Here is a 19,448-nt window from a genome sequence, read left to right as displayed (position 1 = left end):
GTCAAATGTGTGTCGCCTCACACGGAAATGCCTAGAAAAGTAATCATCATTCACGGATAATTCAGCAATGATGTCAGTGTAGTCGACTGCTTTGGGCTCAGAACGAGGTATGCTGGCAACTACGCTGTGTCGTCTTGTATTACTTTGAATAGGACAACCAAGTGCAAAGGCCCTAAAACAAATGCAGGCGCTCATACAAAACTAAACGAAGTGCATGTGCACGTATGACAATAGGCCAAGTACATACACACCTACACGTATCTCGAATTGTCATTTTCTTCTGTTTTCGTATTTCAACAGTAAATCCAGAATTCTGATTTATTTCTTACATTAACGTTTAATGCCCCGGCTATTCAATAACAACAACTGGGGTACGAATGAACAGATGGAAAGGAGGGATTAAATTTGTTAAAGGTAATAAACATTTGAGAAATGGAAGACAGATGGTAATTAGCACTGATTGGTGATAACACTGGACAAGCACTATATATATAACTTGTATACTTTTCTGGTTTTGTGCACCCACTTGTGGTTGTATTGGCTTGAAGTGAAGAGAAAGGTCTAAGCCTGCCATGCATAATATTTCCGGGATTTTGCGATTGCTGCGAGTGGAAGAAATTTGATATTTACACGCAGATTGGGAGATACTGGAATACGGAATACCTTTCATTTAGTCCTTGGTTAGAAAACATAGTTTTTATTGTGGTTCCACCAATATATACAGCGGGGGGCAAGTCCTTTGTAACTCATGCTGCTGTTCGAGCCTGTGTCTGTGAATTGACGAACCTCGTATTCACCCGATTTTAACCTCTTCTCAAACTTGCTCAAACAACTGTCATGCAAGCATTATGCAAATGGTGATCATTTTGAGACGTTTACACTCTCCCTTTGAAGCAAATCTGTTGATAACCAAACAATTTTAAGCTTCCATCAGTTGGGGTATACCTTTCTAAAAAACACACATTCGGTCTTTTCACTCCCCATTTTTACACCATCGATTGTATGATTGTTTTTCTCCAGCAAGAAATGTAGTGGTGGTATTACTAAAACACATTTGTTTGGATCATGAACAGGAACGCTTTAACTTAATGATTGAGTTTATTCAGTGTAAATGATACAGACAAGTGTAGAACACTAAGCATATAGAGCTTTTAAAAGCTGGTAAGAAAGCAAATTAGACAAACCCGTGAAAATTCTGTATGAATAAGTGTGCACCCGAATTGGAAAATACTGCAACAAAAACAAATGTCAAACAAGCGACAGGCAAACCGGGATGATTTACAGACTTCACATTCTCCTGTTGAAGTAGACTCCTAAAATAACCAAACACTTTTTACGTTTCTATGAGTTGAGCTTTACCTTTCAAATACAGTCGTTATTCACACTCCCCATTGTGGCACTTCCCATAGTGGCACCATCGATTCTACGTTTGTTTTTCCCCAGCAAGCAACGTAGTAGTGGAAACAATTCTTTTGTGAATTCTGTATTAATAAGTGTTCATCTGAATTACAAACATCACTGCTATAATTTTAGTTTGCAGGTACAGCTTCTACACCAAATGTACAACCGAGAGTGTGAGCAGTTAGCAGTTACATGATATGTTCAATGCATTTGCATGAATATACACGGCGCAAACATTTCTAAAAACTTACAAACATGCGGTACATGTTACACCACTCATAGCGATCTTGACATGCACCTGATTTAATATGGTAGACAAATAGATCTTCAAAATTGTTTAGAATATGTTCAGTGCATTTGTATACATTTCAAACATTTAGATACAATTATCAATCAACAATACATGTTACATGTTGGCGGTTGACCCGTGGTTATCTTGACATCTTGATTTTATGTGATAGACAAATGGATATTCAAATGCAGTTAGAATGTGTTAAATACATTGATATGAATACATACAGTACAAAGCATTTAAATTTTAAACATCTGCTATAAACGTATTGTACGTGATTTTGCAGACAAATGACAGACAAATGAATATTCACACTTTCTTGTTCTCTTTTTGTGTTACGAGCCCTCTTGTGTTTGCATTGGTTTGAAGTAAACAGAATACGTCCGTTGCTGAAAAATGTCAACGTCAGCTTTGCTATGCTGGATGTGTATTATTATAAATCAGAAGTTATAATGAAATGTTTGTCACGGAAGCAGGAAACCATCTGAAATTTATCCACTTGAATGCGGGCATTGAATGCCCTGGTGTTTCCCTAGACTAACAATTGGTCTCTGAAATGAAGACATTTTACTGGAAAAGGTTCATAGTTAAAAAAATATAACATAATGAAATGGAGCCCAGAGACAGCCTGAAACTAAGGAAATATAGACTTGCCAAATTTTCTAGACTTGCGTGGGTTTTCTTGGATATATTTGCTTCAGGGTCTGTACGACAGACTGATGTTCCCCGTTTCCCGATAGCTGTGTATGAGTAGTGACTTAGTTTTATGCCCCTAATAGCAACATTAAAGCAACATCGCAGCGGACAACAGAGCGTCACACATTATACTCATCTGGGGAATCGAATCGTTTTCGGTGTGACTAGTTGCAAAATAATAAATGTTCAACATTCAGTTTCAGTGACGACTAACCTAATGTGCTACAGCACGTACATTCATTGGTTGCTGGTCGTAAAATGTACACAAATTGTATTATTTTCTCCGATACATTTTCTTAAACAAGATTGTTCCAGAATTTCAAGACGCCCACTAATTTAAAGTTGGATGAGACATCCTGGGGACTGCCGTTGCATTTCGTGCCGTCTTCAACATCTGGGAGACACTTTCAGTATGATGTCCTTGTCTGTTTGAAGAACGTTTGGATTCTGGGTAAACGTCAGTACTTCCTGTGAACAAACCAAGGCATATGCAGTTGTAACATGAACAAGAGTGTGTGGTTTTGTTTATGACCTATACTTAAAGCAAAGATCTATGGACTACCTTCAGAAACAAACTATCCTTTTTTCCATTCCAAAGTCGTTTCGTGAATTTTCTTTAGAAATAAGCTGTCCTTATGCCAGCACAAAAGAAATTAATTAAAAACCTGGGAATTAAAAGTTATTCTTTAAGTCAAAAATAGCTGAATTAGTAGTGACTTGTTGTGGTCTTTTTCATTATTCAGTTTACACAATGTGTTCAGTTTGGTTTGCATCCATTTCAGTCTGTATGGTGAACTGGCTGAGGTTAAATGTCTAAACTAAACGGATGCTGTATGCTTGCATGAAGAACAATGGTTTCATTCATAACTCAGCTGGTATGATAACGTGACCTTTGCACGAGAGCCCAGGCATATACTAATCCGTCCGTTTGCTTGATAACCAACGTTGTATGTTAATATGGTCGATGTGAAATCTATTTCATTTGTTAAACAACTCATTTTTCTATTGTGTTTTTCTACGTTTTGGACAATGAAATGATGATGAATGTATATTTTTCAAACGTAAATCCTACCGGTGTATCGGGCAGACGATCAAACTTCACTGCCCTCAGAACACTGATCAAGGCTATTTTAAGCTCAACCAGGGAAAGCCGCATTCCAATGCAGATTCTGGGGCCAAATCCAAAACCTTGGAAGGCAATAGTTTTGTCTTGATCTTCAAACCTGAAGTACATTTTCTTACAGTTATTCAAATATAACAATTAAGTGTACACGTGCTACACTGTCATCCAGATAACAAATGCTCAGCTAACAAATTTATCCCAGAAATGGAAAGTGACGCGAATAAAGGCTGACCATCTGATATTATATGGTTAGGATGTTTTCTAGTAACCAACTACCAACGTCTGCCCTATACCTTTCTGGCTTGAAGGAATCAGGATCCTCGTAGATGTCAGGATTTCTGTGTATAGCCATCGCAGGAATGAAGATAGTTTGACCTTTACTGAAAGTCAGGCCCTTGATTTGAGTGGTCTCAGAAACAATTCGGGTGTTCCTGAAAAGTAGAAATTTGTATAAGCTTGGAGTAAGGTCCAAAATGTCCATTGACACTTAACATGTTCTCTTACGAGATTCTTAGCTAATATATTCATGGGCATTATCAGACAGTATGTACTGTTCAACATCATACTGATCATTAGTGTTGGTATCCATTATACATGTTATGTCAATGAATGATTTGAATTGAACGTCAATTTAAATTATTATAGTATTCAGATATATAGTAGTGTAACGAAACACTCCCAATCTAACCTATGCTGACTCTGTTTTGTTTACATTTAAATAACGTATGTGTAGTTCACAGAACAATATTCCAGCTGTATATAAATAATCGATCCTGAAACAGAAAACATGTTGAGTATTGTGATCAAAGATCATGCTTGACAATACGATCATTATCATCATCTCTTACGACCAGCAAAGGTTGCTGGGATCCATTCTAATCAGAAATCCCACCGTGAAACTAGTCGTTCTAAACTAAAGTTGCCCTATGCTATAAACATGATGCACAGTGCTGGATAGTACTCTAGCTTGCCTCAACACTCCTATTGTAAAACATATTTTTCCACTTACACAAAAAGCGGCGGGTAGAGTCTGAGGGTCTCTGAGATCAAGTTGTCCAGATACTTCAGTTTCCCAATGTTGCCATAGTTTGGTTCCTCCTGACAAACAAAAACGTCTTTAAGTATATCTTTGTTGGGTTACCTTGACAACAATATCAAATAATTCATTTCTGTAATTCTGGTGTGTCACCTTGCTGAAAGGGTTCTGTGACCCAGATGCTGTACTTTAGAAGTACAATGAAACGCAGCTTGCTCTAATAATAATGTATCTTCATATTTCATAATGTCAGTCAATGAAACAGATAATTAATAAATTATCCACATTTCGACAAGTTCATAAACGAGACTAAAAACAACAGCTAGAATATGACAGCATTGTTCTTTTGGATACTGACATTTCCCAACTTTTCTTTGATTTCTCTGAAGGCCTTCTCCTGTGCATCCGGGTTCATGGCCAGGTTGTAAGATAAGAAGGAAAGGGTGGACGCTGTAGTTTCATAACCAGCGATAAAGAACGTTATGCACTGAGCGACTACTTCATCCTTCGACAGATCTGTAAGTTGAAACTTGTGTCATTCCTTTTCAACATTGATTTTTTTTGTGAACAGAGAGAAAAACGTGAAGTCAAATGAACATCTGCCACATCACCTACGTTGTATGACTCTCCTAAATCTCTCATTCGATGGAAAGTAGATGGCAGCATACTTTTACTAGTAATAATGGGATGACGCCAGAAGGTAGCTTTATCATTTTATAACGACAGAATAATGACTTGCAGACGGCCTGGAGTTCCGTTCCCTGTCCCAATACTGCATTGTGGTAGCCTGCGACCTCGTTGTATCGCGGTACTTGACATATCCGTAATCGGAAATACATTCTGAACTTATGACGCCTATTTGATTGAGAGATCCAAATATAGGGCATTTGATCAACAGATTTGTGAAAAAAAAGATATTATTTTAACTTAGATAGTATTTCAGCGAAAGCCATTAGACGAACGTAGCCGATTAATATTTACCAAAGGGGAGAACTCCATCCTATCGCGGTAAACAATAAAATTCAATTCGCAGGAGATAAATATAGCTCATGATATCACTTCCACTATATTTTTGGCAACAATTGCAAGCATATGCACACGACGTAGTTCAGATGGAGTGGGAAGTGTCATATATTAAACGCAAATGTTATAGGAGGTATTTCATGGATGGTCAGACAGATTCCAGATTTTAATATTAATAAATCTGCTGGAAAATGCTTACGGAGATTCGATAAATGTCGTCGGTTTCAAAACGGTAAACAAACCATGGACGTTAGGCTGTCGATGTACATCAAAATCTAAGAGCCAAGTCTAGATCGCAAACCCGGGAATACCGATTGCTGCGATACCTTGTATGCCTCCCGAGACCACAATCAGTTGAGTCAACCACTAGGACAAAATGTTCCCCTAAGCATTATGAGTGGCTTCCACTTGTAGAGGGCGACACCCACACCTTGCAAATGGAATAAACTGCATACTTACGCCTGACTGAATGTTTGCCTGTTTTATTATTAGAGTTGTCATCTTTTCCCTCTTCTATTGAAGCATCCATCATCATTTTCAGGAAGTCGGTTCCCTGATATAAATATTGAAAACATAAGTTTCGATACTGCCGACAGTCCAGACACAAAATGCAGAATTCCATGTAATTGATATATGGTGAAATGATGCTGAGTTTTCTGACATTTCTCCAGAAGACAATGATACATCTCATGTCCTAATAATAAGAAAAAGGACATGCGACCCTCGTAGTCTCCGTTGGGGAAAAGAATAAAATGAAAAGAAAAACAAGTCTTTATAATTCTTGGCATGTTTTATTGCAGTAACAAATGGTAGAGTTCATTTAGAAGTTATAATTAGATGAAGAATGTTGTCATGGAGGCAGGGGTGTGTCTGACATGTACACACTGATGCATCTCATATAATGGTGATATGTCTAATATTACCTGTTTCTTTGTTTCATCGTTTCGCCGCTGTTTCATCAATTCATCGGTGATCGACTCAAAGAACACAACGGTGTCTCGTGGAAAGAGTCCGAAGCCGAGCTTAGCTATGATTGGTTCAAGTGCTGGAACAGCAGCTTTAAACAGAAATATATCTCCATTTGAATCTTTAAATAATGCCCAGGTACCGTCACTAATGGCATTCTGGTCGTGATTTTGTGAAAAGGTGCATACAAACAGAAGAGAGAAGAAAAACATTTTAATGTGTGCACTGCTGTTACAGGAGTTACAGACTGGCGATAAGTTACAGGAAGTCACTTTCCTTTCACTTACCTGACACTACTGAGAATGCCTGTGCCAGTTTTGTTGGTCGGAATAACTTCCTAGCGTGTGCGACAAACGGGTGGTTCAAATCAGTTTGTGAATCAACCTTAATTCCAAAGGCAGTTTGGCAAATCACATCCATAGAGAAAGCTCCAAAGTATCTAAAACATTTCCAAATATACTAGTAAGAGTATATGCGGCAAAGTTTCAGTAAAATAAAATAATTCTCCAACCGTTAATTATTGACATATCCAGGTTTCATAAATCCCAAAGGACCTCACTGTCGTAATGAACTTGAACATGAACATGAACAAGGCAGTCGTTGCACAACATTTGCGACAGACGACAATATGATATGTGAATACATTTATGCTTGCAATGGGTATGTGAGTTTCCTTTCACAGGGATTTGTTTCAACGGATGTTTCGACTGATATACTCCACACCAGCATTAACGTGGACTTGAGATGTTACAAAGCTTGCCGCAGTTAACTGCAACACTGCTGGTGCCTCTTAAAGCAACATTAAATTACACACACACACTCACCATTTGTGGATGGACAAAATGTGATGAAGACCGTTTGTAAAATACTGAGCCTTTAGGAAAATGTCATTAGTATGCCCGTCAAAAAAATACAGGAACTGTATTTTCAATCTGCGATCGTCGAAATTGGGAGATATATGGGATTGAATCAATGTTGATATAATAATAATGGGTGCTTTGAGAATGCATCACCACATGGATTTCATTCAAAGCAAAGGTTTTCGTTCAGTTTTCGCCTTGTTAGGTGATTGGAGTCTGACATGAAAATTTCAGCTTTACAATTTTCAGTCAGCAGTGTGTGACCTTACCATGCACAGATGCAAGAAAATTATCGACAAAAAATGGTCTACAGAGGTTTATTGATGTGGCTGAAAAGCGTCAAGGTTCATAATGACACCACAAGCACGTGTAGGAGGCTCCCACTTTGTACACGTGTTTCCCACGCATTGTGTTTGCGTATGGTGATAACATTAAATGATGCTACATGCACACGATGAATGTCATTGCAACGCTCTCAATGGGTTTTCTTTCCAACCACACTTCAAAGGTCAGGTTCCCCTACTGCTTTTAAAAGTATGTTATACTGACATTCAAAGTTGGTCTTTTCGCAGTTACCAGATTATCTAGGCCAGAGTCGATTATTTAAATATCACCGTCATAAAATTGGATCATTACTGAGAGCGAAATGGACAAGTCAGATTGTGATCATTAGCTTTTCATGATAAGCCCGTTAATTAATGTATCCCTCAACATAACCGTTCACACATAATAAAACTGTCTGATGAAAGCCCCCACGTCGACATCGCACTAGGTCTGTGACGTTCCTACCAACCACTGTCTTTAGTCTTCAACTTTGAGATAATTGGTCATTGTGCTATTATTGTGTGGCTGGTTTATCTAGCTCAGATTCGTTATTTACAGATATCTGTCTCACAAATTAAGTTTTTCAAAATATATAGTTAATTAATAATACACAGGGATTACAAGTTCGGATTGTGACCAGCATGAGCAATGGCATGTATGTTCCATAGATTTTCAGCCATAACAATATTCTTAACGAACTGGGGATATAGTAAGACAACCTTTTACCCTACAAGGAACCATCTTTGGGGATTGTGTAAAATATCTATCCACATTAACATATAAAGAAACATCATATACCTTCAACCTACAAACAATACTAATGCACTTACTGTATCACATTAATTCCACGGCTTTTCCCAATGTCTTTTAAGAAGTTTGTTGTGAGAGTCCTTGCACAATCGTTCATGGCTCCACACATCTAAATACAGAAGGCAAAAATCAAATATTGTCTACAATACTTATAGCAGTCAAACATTGTGGCACTACTTATATTTATATATAATCCAACTTTAAAAACCCGCAAACCGCTATCAAGTGGACAACACATTTACTGCATTCGAATGGCTACAAGTACTGGTCAGTTTGAAGTCAGTAATATGTTGCAGTTGACTATCCTGTTAACCTCCGATCTCTGAGACCAAGCAGTAATAGAATAGCATACATCAGCCTTCGTACAGGACGTCACACGCAGTTTACATAAACTGAATTCGTTCACAGGCCACAGTTGTCATTGTATACAGTTTGGATTTTTTTTACTAAATTTTAGGGGTTTTGTTTTCAACAATGGAATGTTCTGATCTTCATCCTACCAAAGCGAATTTATGTTTTTTTTCCAGCATAAACAAAAATGGAATAAAATCGAGTTGTAAATGTTATTCATTCTACTCAACGCATATACATTCTCCATATGGTTAATGTAAAGACGAACAGAGTCCCTTGCCTCTTTCAGTTTGACACCAGTGAAGGAAGGACTGATGGTAGTTCTCACTCTCTTCCACGCAGAGTCTTCTAAGTTTACCAAAGATAAGTTGAAGGGGTGGGGCATTTGCAATGCCTGAAATGTATTCGAAAAACAGAAATGTGAGGGAGTGACTTTAGTTTTACGCCGCTTTTAGCAATATTCCAGCAATATCACGGCGGGGGACACCAGAAATGTGTTTTACACATTGTACATTGATTTAGGAGAATCAAACCTGGATCTTTGGCGTCACAACAAAACGCTTTAACTGCTAGGCTACCCCGCCGTTCCGAACACAGAAATGGTAAACAGACAGAACACAGTAAACATGGTGAAACGTTCAACTTTGTTTCATTTGTGTGATACATAATCTTTACTTCCAACCCAAGGGGCCTTCTTTATCACTAATTTGAAAAAAACACCCATTGCTTACCTGGCGGTTTCTGAAATGGTCAAAACTCTTGACCATAACCTCTTTCAGAATTTCAAGATCGGAAATAACATAGGCGGGTCTCCTTCCAAGGAAGATTCTGCAGAATGTGATAAATGACAACGTCAAAAATGCTTAGATAACACAAGGCACTTACTACCTCTTAGCCTACCTTACAGACATGCTTCCATGCTCATGTTTATGTTTCAACACAATGTAATACAAAAACTGTATTAGATACCAGTAAACTCCAGTTATCCTAAATACTATGCTGTTCGATATTCCCCGTTATATCAGTTACATGTATGTGTTACTTGCTTACCAGCGACTTCCTCGTAGTATGCGCTTTGTCTGACTACATGTATGTACGTATGTATGTGTGTGTGTGCGTGGGTGCGTGCGTGCGTGCGTGCGTGCGTGCGTGTGTGTGTGTGTGTATGTATGTACATATAAATACATATGCACGTACCCAAAAACAGATCCATATAGCTTACTCCAGGGGTACAGTTTATGGCCGAAACTCTGCAAAAGAAGACGTGAATACACTTTCCTGCAATATTTCTCTTGCTGTAATTATGTTATGTTGAAACGTTGACTGTTGGGACCATCTGTCATATCAACTGTTTTAAAATGTGACAGAAGTGTTACTTTGATATGTATGAGTTGTGAATTTGAAATATTTAGCGCCCAAACAAGCTAGTCTGTTGTAATATTACAATTGGCATTCACTGGATATGTCAACGAAGTGAGTGCCTGTTGGTCATTTAGCAGACTTCAAGAGTCGCCTCTGTGTAGTCATTAGATTGTCGAAGGACATTCCACATTTTGTGGCATCAACGATTCATATCTTTTAAGTGTTTAAATTTTTAAGAACTTAGTTGTTTGGATGGATAACAAATTTATCAGACTAGATTTATTTTTGAACCTACCGGACCAGTGTTGTTTCCAATACAAGGCGTTGGTGCTGGTCCTGGAATTCCCTGCTTCTTGAAGTAATTGTAGTTCCATGTTCCATATCTGTAAATCACAATCAGACAAATAGAAGAAGATAGAAGGAAATGACTATTTTGAGGATAAGAACATACTTACTTATTAAGATCGAAGTATTGACATGGAATGGTTCAAATTGACGAAACTGCACAGTATATGGCATTAGCCAGTATGTCACCACCTTGACGGCAAGAAGAGAGTTTTATGCCGTTTTCAGCACGGATTCAGTAAATATTGGAAACTTACTCCATGATATTCCATATCATGAAAGCATGTAATGTTGCCTGATTGTGTTGTTGAAACAAATAAAAATTTATGAAATGTATCAAACAGCAATTAATATTTAATTATCTAATAATTAATGAATAGTTGTTTTTTCTAAATTCATGACAAATCGTCAGAAAGGAATCACTACGGCAGTAAGAAATGGAGTGGTAGTGTAAATCTTAAGGTGATAATATAAACCAAGCTCTTAGTGATGATAATTGTGATGGTAGTAACCTCTCTGCAAGAGTAATACCACTTGGAACCTTCCGTGTATCCCCTATATAACGATCATCGCACGCAATGTCGGGCGGTAGGGTAGGCTAGTTGTTAGAGCGTTCGCTCGTCACACCAAAGGTTCGAGTTCCATTCCTCACATGGGTAGAATTTGTGAAACCCATTTCTGGTGTTCCCCGCTGGATTCTAATGTTACCTGTTGCTGAAAATGGAGCATTACTGTCCCTCGTTGAAACTCGTTGTGTCTTGCATGAAAATATACCAGATTATGTGGGGACTGTTTGGGGACTGTTAGAGTCTGTCTTTCTGATAGGAAATACACATCGACTACGATCAGACACGTCCTGATACACTTTAGAATTACCCTTGACCTGCTAGTAGAAGAAATAATTTGGTCAGACTCGCTGATTTGGTTGACACATGTCAATGGGGTATATCTATGTTCGTAATGTCAATCACTGACACGATTGCTGAGTGCTGCATTGAACAGACTCCGATATTTACAATCTTATTGAAGTCTTATTTACGCTATTGACATAAGGTACTCAATCTATGCAAAACACATAATGCTATCCAGAAACGGCAAGCAGGCTGTAGTTGGAAGGAAGTCACGTTCACGTACGTTACTGACACACGTGTAACGTGATTGAGCAACGTCTTCCTATGCTGATGAACTTTGAGCCTATGTGTTAGTAGGGTGAATCATGTTGTACTTCAATGGTGTGGAAGGTCCATGTTGCCAAAATGGTTGTGTTCTTCCGTGATGACCTTCCGGTAGCCATTTCGATCAACAGAAAATATCACTGTCTTCAAGACGCCTACATCCTTCATGGCATACGTCATTGACACAGACAGACGGACGGACAGGCAGATAGACTTGTATGCAAGAAAACATACACAGGAGCATACACATGAACACACACATGCATCACAAATACATACACAAAGAGGGCAAACGACAGGGAGACAAACGCACGCATGCACGCGAACAAACACACATACATGCGCATTATATTTGCTCTACACATTTTGAGCTATGGCCATGCCAATTCTAACTGTCAGCGTTGGATGGTGACCGTTTAACAGTATGTTAAAACTTGGGTTTTGCACAATTTTACAAAGTGTATTCATTCTAGAAATAGTATTGTTTAGTGATTAGTCTTTCTCCCAATGTGCATAAAACCGTTGCCATAATACAAAAACTCGTCTATGTATAAAGTTGTCAACTCACATATAGATCAGAACTGTGGCCGCCAAGCACAGTAGAAGATACAGCGGCACGTTTACAAGCCCCAAGATCTCCATGTCGATATGGTGTCTAAACGAGTAAGCAGGTCTTTTATAACACCGACAGAACCATAATCACGTGTCCTAGTTATGGCGTAATGGAACGAGTCAACTTGACACAGTAGTTTGGTACTGGGTTTGGGTTGTTGGCGATCTTGTTGGGGATTTTTTTACAAGGCTGATGTGTACAGGTTTATCAGTCAGTTCATATGGTGCATATTTAAACACTGTTCCAGTTTACAGACAAGTCCTTGTTCGTGATATGACACTGCACGTTTGAGCCGTTTAGCTCTTCCAACTGGTTGGATTTATTTTATTTTTATATTATTTTGTTGACATATGTATCAATGTGATGTGGCTACAGTTAACGCAATATGGCGTCTCCCTCAGAAACCATGCTCGATGCCCCAAATCTGTACTTTTCTTGACCAAGATCTTTTATTGATAAATCTGCATTTAAATTCTTTGCAACACAACCTTTCGCGGTCATTCCAGACCTCTTCATCAGGTGAACTGACAGTTGATGCTATGACGTCGAACCTATGATGTCATAACTATGCCATGACGTCACAATACATGTGACATCACAATCGGTTTTCTTGTTTTGTAATTTTCCGTGTAAATGTGAGCAGCGCAATAGTGTTTCTTTTACCTAAGTGAGTTTATTTGTACGCCGTATTTCGCATTATTCCAACAGATACCAGAAATAGGAGCCCAGAAATGGGCTTCATACATTGTGCCCAGGGAATCGAACATGTTTTTTCGCCGTGACGAATGAACTATTAAATCCCAAGCATATCCTTCCGCCCCTTACTCATGTGAAGGTATGGAACATTGCTGTGATAGGTGATCTCAATACTATGGATAGTCAAAGGGATGTTTTCACGATCGCGCAATCTCAACGAAAGCGTGCTAAATAGCCAAAAGTACCAGAAAGCGAGATTTGACGTTCTCGTGTCATCTTGTACACAACACTTTTTGTCAGCAGTTGAAAACGCGAGAATGAGACACTTCGGACATGATGTAAATTATAGCTAAAATGGATAGAATTATCATTAAAACGACCGCGCGTTACAGCAATGAAAATATCGACTTGAAGTCTAACGTTGTTGATCACTGAAAACAATGGCGGCTGGTAGTATGAGCAAAGGTCAAGGTCGAATGTCGTCATTCTCAATAGTGACGTCATCTGTGTTGTTCTATGACGTGACAATATTTGTAAAATGTGTGTCAGTGACCTCCGTCGTTTTGTTGTTGGCAGTAAATGCTTCTAAACCGATGCCGCTGTTTTTATTCCTATTTTATTAAAAATTCTATTCATTTCAGCTATAATAACGGTAACGCTATTTTTCAGGGCATTATCATTTGCAGAAGTCCTCGGTCTTTTCAACTGCGCTCCTTCGTTGGGCAGTTAATGATAGACCTCGGGCTTCTGCAAATGATAATGCCCTGAAAAATAGCGTTACCCTTATAATATTGCAATCTCGACTAGTCCATTAAGGACCGAAGAAACTTCTCGCTAATTCGTATTTGTTTGGCTTGTTAAGTTCGAGACTGGGAGACCAAGGTTTACCTTCGCTTGTATTATTTAATTCACTTATATTATTTTGAATGGGACAACCATTAAAATGTGAATATCAGTGGTATGAATCCTTCAGTGAAGATGTACTCACTGTCAAATGATGGTGACATCAGGTTTACAACTTTGGTGAAAGACATGAGTACGATTGAAGGGTAAGTGATACAGGGATGAGTAAGTGATACAGGGAGGGGTGTGATGGGAGAACTGTCTAAGGCGCCAGAATGGTAATCCAGCGAGTTTGAGGATGGCGGGAACCTTTGAGTCAGCATTGTCTGCAGACTCTTTCAGTGTTGTCACAACCCCTAGTGTACAGTACACAGCTCTTTGCACTAAATAGAACTTGTGAATCTGGTAGATGACCAGATGGTGGCCACATGAATACGCACACAAATATAGTTGCGGGTACAGCAACGTGCAGTGAACTTGGACACAGTACTGTGACTATGTGTCCAAGTCCATCCACCTGTGAAGAGGTACACCGGATGGGAAAGCCACATTAACTTGGTGCGCCTGGTACTTTGCAAGAGTTGTATGATCCCTGGAGAGTTGAGACTGAAACTATACTGTGCCGTTGTGATTGACATCTATTGATCGAGGGAAAACATAAAGCTTTTGAGCAGTTGAACTGGAAGTCGGAGAACTGGATATCGGCCTTATTGATGTTAAATACTGCAAACAACGCATGCGACGAGGGTTAGATTTTGCTAAAAATCGACAAACGACACATCTGTAACAGGCGATGACCAAGGAATAATATGAAGCTATGACAGCGACACAATAGAATAGAACCTTTAACCACTAGGCTACCCCACCCCCCAATCACAGCACTGTGTCCTGTCGTTGTTGCGTATGTTAACAATGCGTTTTGGGACTTTGTTGTGTGTAACTATTTATTCTCTTGCTGTTACGTTTTGTTCTTTCACGGTATCGCGTCGTCTCATAGCCACATGTAAAACCCTTCCTATCTGTTCTATTGTGTCGCTGTCATAGCTTCATATTATTCCTTGGTCATCGCCTGTTACAGGTTTGTCGTTTGTCGATTTTTAGCAAAATCTAACCCTCTCTCAACTTGCCCAAACAACGACAGCAGCGAGCCAACCAGTCCTAGTAGGTATATCGTCAGAACAAATACTTCGTCTGTGACCTGCCTTGAATATTATTGTGGCTGACGGCTTATTCACTGGGTTCAAATGCAGAGGCCAGAAACTAGGCTAGATGTGGCAGTGTACACACTTTGATAGAGACTGATAGGAAAGGTGTCCCACATTGAACGTAATGAAACTAGGTTGTTCGACATGTAGGACCGTGTACACGCTTTGAAACCCCGAGTACCACAGGCGGTATGTGTCGGTTTTAGCATGAGTGTGATTCACAGGATATGCAAGTAATTCGTTAGACTTTCATGGATTGTTATTTCCTGCTGTGCTAGATGGAATTGCTTGTGCCAAATATACGTTTTGATCCAAGCTACGAAAAGTTTCTGGTATCCCCAGAAACGTTTGCATAATTAACTGGAAACGTTCCCGGAGATTTTAGATGAAAATATGAATGAAAGAAAGAGGATGAGTGAAATGGTTCCCAACGCCGGTGTCTAATTCATAAAAAAGTATGGTGCAGCTTAGCACCTTACTATGGAGAAGAAATACTGAACGCACATAAGGTTAATGTATCTAACGGTACCAAGTATTTTCTTTAGAATATTCTGGGTTTAGGGAGACATCCTCTAAAATGCCTTTTCTGAGAGATTATTAGACGAAAACCGCGTGCAGATCTGTCTTCAGTAACCCATGCTCGTCGTACGAGACGACTAACTCTGTCGGGTGTTCTGTGTGCTTGATTTGGTTGACAAGTCATTGTGTCCCAATGACGTAGATCGATGCTCATGCTGTTTATCGCTAGACTCTCTGGCCCAAATTCCATTATTAACGCCACCATATAGATGGATGTTTGCGGCTTTAAACAAGAAAGAAGACACATTAGACGAAAACAGGGCACCATAAAAGCAAAGAGGGTGCCACGTGATATCCATTAGTTAAATAGTTTAACTGTTTATACAAACTGAATCTAAAATACGTGGTTAATCATTGACAAAACAAATATTTTGAAATACGTAACCTCTTCTCCCCCAGGAGAGACAAAATGTCTTTTAAAGAAAAAAACATGTTTTGTGGTTATTACTGGTGAAAATACGGACGTTTGTTTTGTTTCATAACCCAGACGTATGATAATACGGACGTTTGTTTCATAACCCAGACGTATGACAATACGGACGTTTGATTGATAACCCAGACGTTGTATGTCAAAGCTCTGTATGTGACGACTTGTTAAGGAAGTCATTGTTATTGTTCCTCTTCACACGTGTTGAACAATATAAAAGTCACCTCTGAGAACACATGTATGATACTGTGATGCAGATGACTGGTATTCAAAAGTACTGTAGCAAATCATGTATGGTTTGTTTACGCGATAATGTGCAATGTAAACATGAAGATGAACGGGTCATCTAAAATTGTAACAGGTGTTCTCTCTGATTATAGGAAACATGTCGCCTGATGCATTTGCCTGGCCCGTGACCATAGTCCTTTGCTTATTACAGATATCTGTGTGCTTTACTGTCATTTGATATTTCAGCCGATGTACAAAGTGTTCTTTTTCTTGTGGCGATACGTAGCAGCAATTTGGTCCTCTAATTCGGCGGTTTTAACAATACCTTTGTGTTTTTACTAACCTGGTTTGGCATTCAAATGCTGACCTGCCAAACACTGGACTCGATGGTTTACAGACCACCGTCCTATGGTTATAATGTGGTTTGGGATGAAGTGAAACATACTCCATACTGTGATCATCAGTATTTCATAATCTGACCGTTAATATTCATTTGCGGGTATATATTTGATTATACTCCAGTAACAGAACTGGATGAGAGTGTATCTCCACTCCACTCATGATAATTTATCATTGTAACCCTAACAACAAGGTTCATGATATTTATAAAATACTTATCATTGGCTTATCTCCTTTAAATCCAATTATAAACTGATCAGTGTCTTTCACAATGACTATTTCTGAACGTGGAGTTAAATTACACATGCAACGGAATGTTAATCTTAGATTGTCTACACGAATGTAATGATTTGATGATGAATGTAGTAGGGTATGCGAGCTCCACGATTTGGATGTTTTTGTTTTTTTTCTAAGAGTATATCTGTCATTGGTATCGCACAATCCTTGATCCACAGAGGACTTAACGTTGAAAGTTTCCAGTTTTCAACAAAATAAGCAACACAATCACAACGGAGGCAGTATGATATCCACGTTGGTAACACAACGCAAAGGCGTTCCATGATAACTTGATAAATGCTTACGTTGAATATTCATAACTTCAAAGGGACGAATTTACCCTATCCTGCGGTTATCAAGAAAGAAGCCGTCTTCTAGGAGAGCGTGGATTACACTTCACTATGCGCTTGTGTGGGACTTTTAGTTTGTTACGTTTATGCTTCGTTTGGTACTGTCGCTACATCCTGTCGTTCTATTGTATTACTCCGTATCATTCAGTATCATGTGTTGCTGCCACTGTATCATGTCGTTCTGGCGCTTTGTCAGTACTGGACGCTAGTCATCGCCTCTTCGTCTGTGGGCTTATCGCAAAATCGTATTCAGAGTTTTATTTATTAAGCAGTATTTCTTTCTTAAAATCGCCGTGCAACATAACAACTCACTATAGGCAACAGATATGAAGATTAAAGTTCTCACTGATCGCTCATCTGTAGTAAGTTATGAAGTTTACGTAACGTGTCCCATATGGGTCAGTTATCTCAAGCTGCATTTGAAACTCACACTAACACATCATATCAGAGAATGTTGATGCAATACCTGATTTGACTGTAAATGATTACTTCGTCCCAGGACAGATCGGACACAGGTGAAAACATTCTCAGGAATCAGCCGGCATGAAAGGGCTAAGCATGCTGTATTGTAAGGCTTCTGACTACAGTTAGAAACGAACCAGCTTCACTATCTTTCTTTGGGATTTACATCTGTGAGTACTGGGAACACTTTTCTCGGTCATTTGGAAACACGTAATCACTACTCCTCAAAAAGTGATAAAGTCTGTTTCAAAGCACACACAGAGAGAAATGTCAACTGAGATTCCAGTGCCCTTCTGGTGGACGACTCCCGTAAGGAACACAACTGTAGGAGGGCATGCGACGCCAGAGACGACCGGGTATTCCGTACCTCCACAATGGTAGCCGTCAAGATGCATGTTAGAATTGATATCAACTCATGATCGATGCTGTTGATCACTGAAATGTCTGGTCCAGACACGAGTATTTACAGACCACCGCCATATGACTGAAATATTTAATTCTACGGCGTTAAACAACAAACCAACCAATTGTTACAAAGCACATCAAGATGGCTTTCTTCGAGTGTCCTAGTGGTGGACGACTCGCGGAAAGATCAGACATCCCCGATTGATAATGGATAATATTATGCTAATCTGCTCAGAGAACTGAGTCAGAATATCAAAACGTAATATACAGCCGGAGTCACGTCCCTTATAACCCATGCTGCTGTTCGAACCTGTGTCTGTGGATTGACGAACCTCGTATTCAACCTCTTCTCAAACTTGATTAAACAGCTGTCATGCAGGGTGCAGATGGTGATCAGTTTGAGACGTTCGCTCTTCCCCTTTGAAACAAACTCTGTTGATAACCAAACAATCTTACGCCTCTCTCAGTTGGGGTATACCTTTCTGAAAAACGCACTTTCGTTCTTTACACTCCCCATTTTTTAGACCATCGATTGTATGATTGTTTTTCTCCATCTTGATATATAGTGGTGGTATCACTAAAACACATTTCTTTGGATCATGGACAGGAAAGCTTTGACTTAATTATTGAGTTTATGCAGTGTAAACGATACAGACAAATGTATAACATGTAGCATACAGAACTTTTAAAAGTTGCTAAAGAATGCAAATTGGACAGACCCGTGAAAATTCTGTATGAATAAGTGTACACCCAAATTACAAAATACTACAACTCTTTTTTTGTTCTTGACTTCCCAGATGCAGGTACTACACCAAATGTACCACAGAATGAGAAAGCAGTTAGTGGTTAAAATGTGTTCAATACATCTATATGAATATACATAACGCAAGCATATATAATTACATATCTAGAATATATGTTGCATCACTCATAGTAATCTTGACATAAACCTGTTTTAATATTGTTACTTTTGTGTATTTCCTGTATATTTTGTTATTAATTGTTATTATTGGGTCACAATGTTTAGTGTTTTGAATAGTAAATAGTATGGGCCCCATTTCGTTTTAATATCTGGTCAACACTTTTAGCACTCACACTCACACTGACATTCATTTATATCAGCTGGATTTACACCGCTGCCACGCTTGAAATCCTGTCTACATTATCTGCTGTCGCACCGATCGCTGTGTTTACATTTTGC

The 19,448-nt window shown here is 38.9% G+C and overlaps 1 protein-coding gene across 1 annotated transcript; it reads right to left on the bottom strand.

Moving 5' to 3' along the window:
- Nucleotides 1–2,776: 2,776 nt before the first annotated feature.
- Nucleotides 2,777–12,406, bottom strand: LOC137287271 (cytochrome P450 3A14-like). Its single transcript, XM_067819505.1, has 14 exons — nt 12,333–12,406; nt 10,540–10,627; nt 10,080–10,132; nt 9,614–9,710; nt 9,163–9,276; nt 8,552–8,640; nt 6,825–6,976; nt 6,495–6,628; nt 6,031–6,124; nt 4,907–5,064; nt 4,522–4,610; nt 3,806–3,943; nt 3,462–3,612; nt 2,777–2,857 (listed from the first exon to the last, which is right to left on the bottom strand). Exons 1-14 carry the CDS (start codon nt 12,404–12,406, stop codon nt 2,777–2,779), a joined length of 1,512 nt encoding a protein of 503 aa, XP_067675606.1.
- Between the last annotated feature and the right edge of the window lie 7,042 nt (nt 12,407–19,448).

This window comes from Haliotis asinina, chromosome 6 (genome assembly GCF_037392515.1).
Source record: "Haliotis asinina isolate JCU_RB_2024 chromosome 6, JCU_Hal_asi_v2, whole genome shotgun sequence".
Taxonomy (NCBI): domain Eukaryota; kingdom Metazoa; phylum Mollusca; class Gastropoda; order Lepetellida; family Haliotidae; genus Haliotis; species Haliotis asinina.
Note: the sequence above shows the minus strand (reverse complement) of the source record. Positions and strands in the feature narration are given on the sequence as shown.